The sequence below is a fragment of the Acanthochromis polyacanthus genome, chromosome 11 (assembly GCF_021347895.1).
Source record: "Acanthochromis polyacanthus isolate Apoly-LR-REF ecotype Palm Island chromosome 11, KAUST_Apoly_ChrSc, whole genome shotgun sequence".
NCBI lineage: Eukaryota > Metazoa > Chordata > Actinopteri > Pomacentridae > Acanthochromis > Acanthochromis polyacanthus.
In genome coordinates this window covers 17,872,212-17,883,260 of record NC_067123.1, presented here as the reverse complement: position 1 = coordinate 17,883,260, position 11,049 = coordinate 17,872,212, and the positions used below count along the sequence as shown (strand labels likewise).

The 11,049-nt window shown below is 40.7% G+C and overlaps 3 protein-coding genes across 6 annotated transcripts in view; 1 reads left to right on the top strand and 2 right to left on the bottom strand.

The window, feature by feature from the left end:
• Positions 1-895: 895 nt before the first annotated feature.
• rpl15 (ribosomal protein L15) overlaps positions 896-11,049 on the bottom strand; it is a 345,074-nt gene continuing 334,920 nt past the window's right edge. The window contains exons 1-4 of one of the 2 annotated variants that reach the window (XM_051955288.1): positions 4,876-5,014; positions 3,777-3,958; positions 3,554-3,690; positions 896-1,258 (exon numbers count right to left, since the gene is read on the bottom strand). In XM_051955288.1, the coding sequence (XP_051811248.1) occupies positions 953-1,258; positions 3,554-3,690; positions 3,777-3,948 (615 nt within the window). In that variant the 5' untranslated portion in view covers positions 3,949-3,958; positions 4,876-5,014 and the 3' untranslated portion in view covers positions 896-952. Of the gene's footprint in view, positions 1,259-3,553; positions 3,691-3,776; positions 3,959-4,875; positions 5,015-11,049 lie in introns of those variants that run through there. The other variant, XM_051955289.1, reaches the window with a different exon arrangement.
• nkiras1 (NFKB inhibitor interacting Ras-like 1) lies at positions 6,052-10,116 on the top strand. Its single transcript, XM_022191887.2, has 4 exons — positions 6,052-6,170; positions 6,448-6,548; positions 6,789-7,030; positions 7,944-10,116. Exons 2-4 carry the CDS (start codon positions 6,455-6,457, stop codon positions 8,184-8,186), a joined length of 579 nt encoding a protein of 192 aa, XP_022047579.1. The 5' UTR covers positions 6,052-6,170; positions 6,448-6,454; the 3' UTR covers positions 8,187-10,116.
• ube2e1 (ubiquitin-conjugating enzyme E2E 1) overlaps positions 10,586-11,049 on the bottom strand; it is a 122,050-nt gene continuing 121,586 nt past the window's right edge. For 2 of the 3 annotated variants that reach the window (XM_051955286.1, XM_051955287.1), the window contains exon 6: positions 10,592-10,733. In XM_051955286.1, the coding sequence (XP_051811246.1) occupies positions 10,636-10,733 (98 nt within the window). In that variant the 3' untranslated portion in view covers positions 10,592-10,635. Of the gene's footprint in view, positions 10,734-11,049 lie in introns of all 3 variants that reach the window. The other variant, XM_051955285.1, reaches the window with a different exon arrangement.

Genomic DNA, 11,049 nt, shown 5'->3' with positions numbered 1-11,049 from the left:
AACCTGCTGGGGAATAAAACATTTTTAAAGACTATTTACAGTAAATGATCTATAACATGTTGTAACACACTGCAGTGTACATGTTTTTAGTTGTTGTAGATTCTCTCTGAAGACCCACTGCACAACCCATAATGCATTTACATGTGCCATTCACGACTCGATGTCCTGAGCCATCACGGAAGAAGGCCTGTTTACATGAAATCCATGCTCCAGTGCTGTATACTCACCAGAGGTCAAAAACTATTAGATTTGAACAAGTACATTTTCTGAATTCTGACCTGGTTTGTTTTCATGTAACAAACTTAAGGCCACGTGAGCATCAGAACTGCACTGAGGCAGAGGAAGGTGTCCTGGTCTGATGAATCACGTTTTCTTTACATTATGAATGGTTGAGTATTATCTGTTGAAGACATGGAAGCGGATGCACTGTGTGAGAAAGGCAGCTGGTGGAGGTAGTGTGATGCTCTGGGAATGTGTGGAAGCCTTCGGTACTGACAGGAACGTGGATGAGAGATTGACATATCCACCTACCTAACCAGGTACAAACATACACCCCTTCCCATTTACACCATGTCCTCTGGTGTTACCGTTCTTAATACTGAGTCTTTTTGCTAATATATTACATCGTGTCTGGTTTAGGAATAAGTAGTAACAGAAACGGATAATGAATTCTCAGTAACCTTTATCCTGACTGTTATTATGGGATGGAGGACCTCTGACATCTCCAGACAATTTTCAGTCCAGTTCATCACATTGTCAACATTCTAATTTTAATCACGGTTACCCATACATGGAAAACAGGGTGCTGCCCTCACATTTGCAATAAGAAGTAAAGTGAGAGTCGTCGAAGTCAGTCTAACGTTCTACCGACTGAATGAAACACAGCAGGCAGGACTGTGACCATAAAAAGGGCTGTTTATTTGTTTAAATGTACAGACATGTGTGGCGTGCTCTAACGATAGCGGTGCAGCTGCAGGGTGTTGCGCCTCTTCCAGGCTGCACGGCGGGAGCCTCCGATGGTCAGGTGGAACTTGTGGCCCTTGCCCAAGCCGCGGCTCTTCTTTCCTGCAGATGTCAGGCCACGCATCTCTCTGTGCTTGTGCACAGCCTTTGTGATCCATTGGGTGTCTGGGTTGCGTCTGACGGCCTTGTGGAAGGGGTCGATCAGAATCACTTCGAAGAACTTGTAGGTGGAGTCCTCCCCTACCCAGTAAGAGTTCAGCACTCGCAGGGCTCCGCAGTGACGGCCAGCGCGCTCCTAAGAAAAAGAAAAAAAAAAAGCATAAAGTGAAAAATGTGAGCCTTGTCTGGTCAGTTTAAAATAAATCAATTGTATAACTCAGTAAATCAACAAAATCTTGGAGTTTAACGCTAAAAAGGCAACTCTGCTTGTGGCAACGAGTTTCAACCTGAACATCCAGTGAACTACAGTGAAGACCCTCTTACTCAGCCCCTCACTGCTCTGTGCTTACATTACATTTAGGAATCAGCACCTAAAAATGCAAGCCTAGTTTTCTTCAAAGGACATGTTTACTAATGAGCAGGAGATGCCTTCAATGAACATGTCAATAAGGATGCCAACAGTTAGTTTCATGCGGACAAATAGGGCAACTTCCCAACCAGTCATGGCTTTAGTCCACTCACCTAGATGGCACATCTTTTATAACAATAATCCATATAGTCATGTTAAACACCAAGTGTGTTCCATGTGCTGCAGAGCTGTTGATTTGGTTCAGATCCAGTTTTGTTTATGACTCAATTACATGTCAGTGAGCGACATCAAATTAATCTGAACTCAGTGTTCTTGTAAAAGTTGTTCATCTGTTGCTGAATACAGTATCACAGGTAAATGCCGATACCAACACAAAACTTGAACATATTCTGCATCAAATTAGAAGCCTTTCTGTGACAGTGGACCACTGACGTTGCAGGATAAGATCACACCACTCCTGTACAGATGTCAGAAATACCAAATCTCAAAAGAAAGCAATGCAACGTAGTCATGACCACATGTCACACCTCAACCGGTGAGTGTCCACCAGGACAGTAAGTTCCATACTAGGTCCATTGTGCTGAAGAGATCATTTTTTCACTACAGATATGCTAGTAACAAAAACATTAGGTTATGTTTATATTTCTGTCTTTAATCTACATCATAGCCTGTAGTGCAACAACACCAACTACAATAGTGGAATAATAACAATAGGTCCAGTTTACACAACATCTTCCTGTATTAATGTGGCATATTGACTTCGCACAAAGACAATTCTTCAGTGAAACATTGTATCTGGCTTGTCTATACTGCAAACAAAATAGTCAGTATTCTGCCACTGTAGCCATTCGCTGTTGTCAAAACTCTGCCAATCACTTTATAGACTCGATCAGTTCTGATCAGCTGCGTTGAGCATTTCCACTTCAGCTTCATATGCTGTATAAATCAGAGCAAGTCTGTCAGTGTAGAGAAAGGAGAGTGAAGACAATCAGTCGAATAATAGAAAAGAAACAAGGAAATAATTTAATCTGCTTCAGTGACTTTAAGCAAAACAGCCAAACAGTCACTAGTATCACTCAACTGATTTGCTGTTTTTCTGCTTCCAACATTGCAAACCTGGCATATTTAGGGTTTGTACTGCTTCAAACGTAAAACAGGGCTTCTTGAAGGTGTCTTGTTGGTCTGTTAACATTCAACAATTAAATGAGGAGCCTCAAATTCATCCTGAATGTTTTTACACCTTCTCCCCTAGTACAAAAGTGAAACCAAATTATCAAAAAATAAATACGACAAAATGAGTCGTCTTCTGCTTGTCCCAAATGTGAGTGTGCACCCCTTAAACCTGTACACCAACTAGCTATGTAGGTACCCATCAGCTATTTTTTCCCCATAGTTTGGCTGTGGTTTTTGTTTGAGAGGAAGCACCTAAATAACACAGCTCCTTCCTCAAGCATCAGCAGAGATCCTGATTGAAAATGATGTAAACTTGTCATCAAGGCATTTGCACCCTGTACAACCTGGCTTTGGAGCTACTGAGTGTTGAGCGTACAAGTCGGAGAAACTCAAGACAGCAGTGCCTATTCTGAAATTTCTTTTCAGTTTTGGGAAGCAGTCATATTGTCCATTTTTGGAAATAGTTATGGTTCTGACCACAAGTAGCAGAAGGCAGATGCTGTAGTTTGCATTAAATTCAAGATGAAAAAATACATACACATTTGATAGAGACTTACTATACATTTGGATACTGTTGCTTAACAGTTAAAGTTGTTTCTAGGACGTTTCAAGACCTTTTGACCTCAGGACGACAGTGACTGTACTGAATCAGCATCACTTAATTTTTACTACCGCACACAATTCTAAAAACTATTAATTGTGGCAAATAATGAATGGTGCAGCTGTAAAGCAATACCATCTTTCAAATTTTGTATGTCATGTTTATATAGCACACATAAAATCATTTCAGGTGTGGGATACTGTACACTCAACATCCAAAATTAAAGCAAACAATTCCAGGTTGGGTCAGTGTGAAAGCTACAGTCTAAGTAGGGAAGATGAACGTACCTCAGCAGTGGACTGCAAACTGCGGGCAAACTTGATCTGGTTGACGCCATGGTGCACTGGCTTGCCATAGGTGGCACCCTTGGGCACAGGCTTCTTGCGGCCTCCACGGCGAACACGGATACGGTAGATTACGTAGCCTGTTTTAATCCAACAAAAATGGAATTAGCAAGGTTGACGCAGACAATGATGGACTGCATGCGAACAAACTGGGCTCAGGACTCACCCTGCTTGGCCTTGTAGCCCAGCCTGCGAGCCTTGTCAGGCCTGGTGGGTCTAGGAGCACGGTGGAGGTTGGACAGCTGACGGTACTGCCAGCAGCGAACACGGAGCAGGAAGCGCATCACATCGGACTGCTTCTTGCGCCATAACTCCTGCATATACCTATAGGCTCCCATGTTGACTTAACTGTAGAAGAAATGCATCAGTTAGTACATCTGATATCAACTCATAATTATTTTGTCTAAAATTACAATGCAATTAATAAATACATGCAGGACACATATGATTGACGTGCAACTGGCATCTTCTGTTCAGAATCAAATAAAGACAGTCCAGCTGAGCAGCACTGTTTACATAAACTATTCAGGACAGCTTTTGTCACAGGCTATCAACTAAACCTACTAACTATTACTGACTTATTGCCACGTAGCTTAGGTTAAAATGTCATTTCTCAACTTGTCAAATCAATCAACTAGAACCCTTTAGCATTCAAGTCGTAACAGCACATGGTTAAGACCATCTAGACTCAATACGTTTAACGGAGTAAGGCCATTCAACAGATTTCATACAGCCACAATAACCTCTGAACTTCCACTAATACACGTGTAGAGCACGATGAGTGAATAGAAACAAGAATACAGTGAATCAATACAAGGTGCAGTGGTTCCTTTAGTCCATGCTTATGAGAGCCGACGAGAAATAAAGCTAGCATGCTAATGCTAACCGCCTAGCTTTACAAAGCTCACTATGCCGGGATGCTGGCCATTACCTCAGAAATAACTACATGCATGTGGTGATTTAACACGATTTAAGTCACGAACACCCTGCTCGTTTACCTTAAATGTAAGGAATACATGCTAACAACATATTAGCGTTACAAAGCTAGTTGGACAGCCAATGGCCACCTAACCAATAGCATCTGAGCATCACTTTAACAGGGCTCTAATCACTGATTCTCACTATTTGTCAAAGAAATAATCGAAATGTAAATATCGTTAATAATTCGCTCTTCTGTGCCCTGATTCGAACAGACAGATGAACGTATACAAATGATGATTTTAATGGATTGCGTTCTGTCCAAAAGCATAGAAATTCTCGCTTACATGATGGCGTACCAGCCGGAAAGAGAGAGGGCCTGTTCCCAGCATGCCTTATGAAAACCCGGGTGACGCGTTTCCTTTCCTGAGCTCATGGGAACTGTAGTCCTCGTTTGGCGTTTTACTTTTCCAGACTTTCCGTTTGGCGTTTTACTTTTCCAGACTTTCCAGATGTTGGATGCTTGTGCGGTAATTTCGAAAAGCCAAACATTTAGTTAGTATCCAGTTTCAAGTAAATAATTTCATTACAAAGCCAAATTTGAACATATTATAGTCACTCTGTATCCGTAGACAAAAGAAATTCAGTTGAAATGCTTGTGAGTGAAACGTTTTTGTACATCATTTGAAAATGTAGTAAATTACTGCCATACTGACAACAAAAACTGCATTCATTTGTAAGTGTATTGATTTAGTTGTTCACAAGTTTACAGTGAGGCTGAGCAACTTAGGGAATATATGTAGTTCTATTTTTTTGTATTCTGTGTTTGAATGAAAGGATGAATACTAAAAGATAGAAATTGCTTCAAACGTATTTATTACTTCGAAAAAACAGTACAAGCGATAGGATGTATTCTATAAAGGATGTGATTGTGTTAGACTTCATTAATGATGATAATAAAGAATAATAATAACAATAATAACAACAATAATGAAAATAATAACAATAATAAGAGGAAGAAGAACAATAAGAAAGTATAGAGGTAGAAATGTAGCAAATAATTGTAATAGGAAAATAATAATATATTCTTTAAGTAATCCGACATTGAATCAAGTAGGTAATTTGTGGGTCAGGAGCTGCATGTAAGTACTGCATCTTTTTCAGTCAATTTAGATAAAGTAATAAAATATATAAAATGCATATGTTAAAAGTCTGGATCATGTGACTTGAATAATATATAGCATAAATTGCAGCAACTGTGATCTGCTAACTGCACAGTTTGTCATTCGGATTTAAAATCGACTGAGAGTTCAGCCCTTGTTTAGACTTAGAATTATTAATACATGACCAATAAGTCTAGTAACTTTATGTGTACAGTGCATGAACACTATCTCACAACTTTTGGAAAATAATATACCATACAAACACTTCAAAGGCATTACTATTGTTATTGTTGTTATTATTATTATTGTTAGTAGTAGTAGCAGTAGTAGTAGTAGTGGTAGTGGTTAACAGTCGGTTAGGTGCTCTGGAGTCGCGCATGCGCTGTGAGAGTATAATCTTGTCCTGGCGCAGCAGAGGAGAATGGATGCTCCGGTTGTGACTCTACATTTACAGACTTGACGGACAGCTGTTTTTTCACGTGAGTAGCTTTCTTTAAATAAACATTTACCCAGCAAATTATGTTCATAATCCAGATGCTACTGGTGTGCTTACATGCGGCAGAATGAGTTACCTAACGGCTAACCTGTTAACTAGCTAGCTATGGGCTAAACAACAAAACGCTGTCATAGCGAGCTAGCGGTAAGGACTGAGTTGTTGCAGGCTGTTTTAATTGTATTACTGCCAGTATAGTTTTTTTAAAACATATACCAGGCGAGACTGTAAGTACTGTGACGTTTTGAGTTCATTTATTATAGGCTCGACATGGGAAAAGGTTGTAAAGTTGTGGTGTGTGGCCAGACTGCAGTAGGAAAAACTGCCATTCTGGAGCAGCTACTGTACGGAAATCACACCGTAGGTAAGTAATGCATGTTTCATGTCAATGTAAGATACCTGAAACATGTCTTTTCAAAGCAAAACTGGTTTCTTCTGGTTTGACATTAATTGAAGAGAAATGTCCATGCTTCATAACACTGGTCATAAGATGGCTTTGTTCCTGTATCAGGCAATGGTCCTGCTGTAAAATAGTTTTACTGCCATGTTCCTGGTTGGCTGAAAGCCTGTTATCTGAACTTGCTGTGTCACCTGTACTTCCCAGGCTCAGAGTCCAGTGAGACGCAGGAGGATGTGTATGTGGCCTCAGTGGAAACTGACCGAGGTGTGAAGGAACAGCTGAGGTTGTATGACACCAAAGGACTTAATGATGGACAAGATCTCCCCAAGCACTACTACTCAGTGGCAGATGGCTTTGTTCTCATTTACAGCATTGATAGCATGGAGTCTTTCAAGAGGGTGGACATTCTAAAGAAGGAAATAGACAAATCCAGAGATAAAAAAGAGGTGAGGTTGGTATGTTTGCTTAAGAAAACCTTGAAAAGAATCATCACCTCTGTACAGCTCTCTGTAATATTGGCAAACATCCACACTTACATTTAAGGTAGCCACTCCAAAAAAAAAAAAAAAAAAAAAGAATTGTGTGGTTTCATTCTATTGAACCAGGTTGCCAACTCTAACTGACCAGTTATACAGTTATCTGCATGTTGCCCATGCTTTTTAGTTTGAGAAGTTAAACTTCACATTGAATGACCTCTCCTTGAAAGTTACTTCCTGTATTCAGCTTTCTTATTCACTGTGAGCTGTGGATTCACACATAGCAGCTTCACACAAAACATGCACACAGTGTCATGATAGCTAACATATGGACATTATCACTGTTTAGAAATGATGTGTAGATTAACTAAAAACTTTATCGAGCTCGGTTTGTGTGACACTTAGCTTTGAATTTCCAAAACTCTCATTACTTCATTCCTCATGTTGCTTTAGCTAACTAAAAGGACACATACAAATTCATTGAAAAACTGCAGCTTCTAGCAGATATAGCATTTACCCAAGACATGCAATGCCAGGTTCTGCAAGTTGTAAGAAAAGAGCTACGTATTGATGTGTGAAACGATAAGCATTCAGGATAGGAGAGCCCCAGGCATCGGTAATCTTAACATGCTGCATGTTTTGCCAGAGTTCAGAGTAACCAGCAGACACGAGATTCACGTCAGTGCAATTTATATGTAAATATGAGTTTGAACAACTTTGGAGATACAGAATTTTCAGTCAACAACAATGATAGACTGGCTGTAAAGCAAGGCAATGTTAAATCTCAATATTATTGTATTCCTGTGTTTCCTACATACAGGACCTGATCTGAAATCCCTAAAAACTGAACTAAGACATGAATCTGTCGTGTCTGTGTTGACAGGTGACAGTCATAGTGCTGGGGAATAAAACGGACCTGCGGGAGCGTCGGCAGGTGGACCAGGACGCAGCGCAGCAGTGGGCTCGAGGGGAAAAGGTGAAGCTGTGGGAGGTGAGCGTCACCGAGCGCAACTCTCTCATCGAACCCTTCACCCAGCTGACCAGCCGCCTCACTCAGCCTCAGAGCAAGTCTGCCTTCCCTCTGCCTGGACGCAAAAACAAAGGCACCACATCCAACGACATCTAACACTCCACTCCTTCCTGCGTTCACCTCATGTGGGAACAACGTGGATTGGCCTTCAGTTTAGCAACATGGCTGCAGTTGCATCTCTATACATGTGCTCAGCTTCCATACATTCATTCACTTATATGTCAGCGCAATGTCTGTGGGTTCAGTACAGACTTGAAGTCAGGATGTGTTTAGCCTAGCTTAGCTTAGCATGAAGACAGGAAGCAGGGGAAACGACTAGCCTTGCTCTGTCCAAGCTTCAAACCCCACATAACTAAAGCTGACTAATTAATCTTGTATATCTGTTTTTTTAAATGCGTGACAACAACAAGTTATCCATCCACTCTGCAAACTCACCGACACGAGACTTCAGAAAGCTGCACTTGGCTGCTGTTTATGGAGACATCAGAAAGTTGTGCTTTTAAAGTTAGACATTGTAAGAATTTCTTTGCATTCAGCAGCGTGATATTCGTGATAATAGCGTGCAGCTTCCTGGAGTCTTGTCATATCATTGAAGGTGCCAGGTTTGAGCGTTGTGACACTAAAACAATGTAATCAAACAATACAATTTGAGTGCCAATCAGTGAGGTCAGCAGTAAAGGTGGAACTGTACTGATGGCATTATATTCCATTTATTTTGTCTTTTCTGTTTATATACACAAGGCAGTTGGAATACTAACAGCTCCTCTAAATATAATGCAGCTCCGTACAGTAACATCACGATGAGCTCGATGCTAAAAATATAATTTGTCAGAGAAAAATAGTCAAAATAAATACTTATTGGCAGAATTTGTAGATTTCATTCAACTACATAGTGAATGTAGAACTGCCCTACAAACCACTAGTTCTTGCTTATACTTCTCTGTGTATGTATGGGATAAACAGACACAGTAGAGGTGAAAAACTCAGAACTTTGCTAGTTGTTTCCCCCCCACTTCCAGTCTTTATGCTAATACAGCCTAACAATGTAGTGCCACAAGATCTGTACATGACACACACGCATGAGATCATTATATTAATCTCCTTATCTCACTCTGGGACAGAATTTTAATTATTTTTTGTTTAAATGCAGAACATGTATACGTTAACTTTTATTCGCAACACTGTGTCTGCTACAAATCAGAAATCCAAATCTCTCCAGTCACGTGGAAGGATCTGTATGTGCGTGCAATTGGTTGTTTTGCATGGAAAGAACAGTCTGTAAAAATGTAGCAGGGGCAAGCAATGTAGCACCAAAGATCTGAGATAACCTGAACACACGTCTTGTTGATTTACAGTTAAAGTTCCCTGTTCTGTTCTCTTAAAGTATATCATTCAAGTCTGTCTTTTGTTAGTACAGCGCTGCCGTGCCTAGATTTACATTTCAAGATTTATTGGTTGTCAGATTTCAAAAATCTAAAGCTTCAATCTGCGCCGTCTTTTCCCCATCTGATGTGAACGCAGCAATCGTTTGTCCTCTAGCAGGACTCAGCTAGCCTTTGTCCAGTCCATCTCATATATCAAGTATGGCCTGGCAGCAATAATCATGGTACTGCCTTTACTTGTGATGTATGATTTCATAATGTGTGTGTGGCGTTAGTTGCACTCCTGTGTCTTGTTCAGCCTGTATAATTCAGTAGGACTGCTAGTTTAAAGCTGTGTTTGTGTCAGCCTTTCTAACAGTAGAAGTGTGTTGAGAGGAAATATTTATTTTTTAACTAATTTATTTTTGTCACTTTAATGAGCCACATTCCTTGACTTGTGAAAATGGTGACAGGGTGAAGGATGATCTGCGCTGTTTTCTGTGTCGTTAATGTTTCGAGAGTAATAATCTTACATGTGCTGCTAGTAGAACAGAGGTAGTGAGGTAATTATGCTACCCCTAAATTATTCTCTGCCCTGTAACAGTCTTAAGATGCACTGAATAAAATGTAGCCTCTTCGTATTAAAGACTCCGTGATTGAACGCAGTGGGATGCTTCAGTTGGTCATGTTTAATTCTTAAGGGGAAACAGAACAGCTTTTCATCAGTACAGAACACAAATCACAACCAATATCCACCCATATCTAAACATGTCTACATGTGTGAAACACCTTTTTCAAAGAGCAGGAGTTTGGAGGGGGAAGCAAACACCAACTGGAACTCTTAATACATGTGAGAATTTACACTGACATCATTGACTGGGAATCATGCTGTGACACATTTCATCTAGCGGTTTAGTATTAATGTCCATCTTCAAGCACAGGCTAAAACTTCAAAGAGAAAACACTAAATGCGTTATTGCCAGGTCTGATTATAGTCGGGCCGGAGATAACTTAAAAAAAAAATACAATAAACAACAAAATGTAAGGAGTTAAGACTTCAATTCCAAGATAAAAATCCACCCGCCCCTTTACCTGCCCCACCTCCCCCATCACCCCTAGTCAACACCACCCCCACCCCGCCCCACATTCCCCAGGTCGTCCAACCAGCCGGCTCGCTGTGGTGATTATGTGGCGTAGCGTTTAGTCCACTGTTTGGCTATCCTGTCATGTTCAGGTCTGTTTGTTGTGTACTGTGTGGCGATGCTTCCAACCAGAGGGTCAGCTGTCAACACACAAACCAGGAGATCAGTCATTCTGCATTTGTTTCGCTCACCGTCTGTCCTCTGACACAATATGTAAAGGAGAGCCCGATACTGGATTTAATGCTGCCCAAGCGTGAGCCAGAATAGTTTGCTGTTTCCAGGTTTGCATCTGCCCACTGCACATGCTCATTAGTGTTTCATAGATCTTTGGGCAGAAGTGCAGGCTGTGTTTACAGAGCAGACAGAAGATGATTGTGGAGGAAAATTTACATTGTAGGTAGTAAAACATCTACAGTGTATAGTGTGTGTATTTGTCCCAGTACTGGGAACACTTGT

Excerpts from the sequence above, each read along its gene's own strand:
- nkiras1 (XM_022191887.2), top strand. The coding sequence starts at position 6,455 with ATGGGAAAAGGTTGTAAAGTTGTGGTGTGTGGCCAGACTGCAGTAGGA. Across the intron at positions 6,549-6,788 it reads GTACGGAAATCACACCGTAG|GCTCAGAGTCCAGTGAGACG; the intron begins GTAAGTAATGCA and ends TGTACTTCCCAG. Across the intron at positions 7,031-7,943 it reads AATCCAGAGATAAAAAAGAG|GTGACAGTCATAGTGCTGGG; the intron begins GTGAGGTTGGTA and ends CTGTGTTGACAG.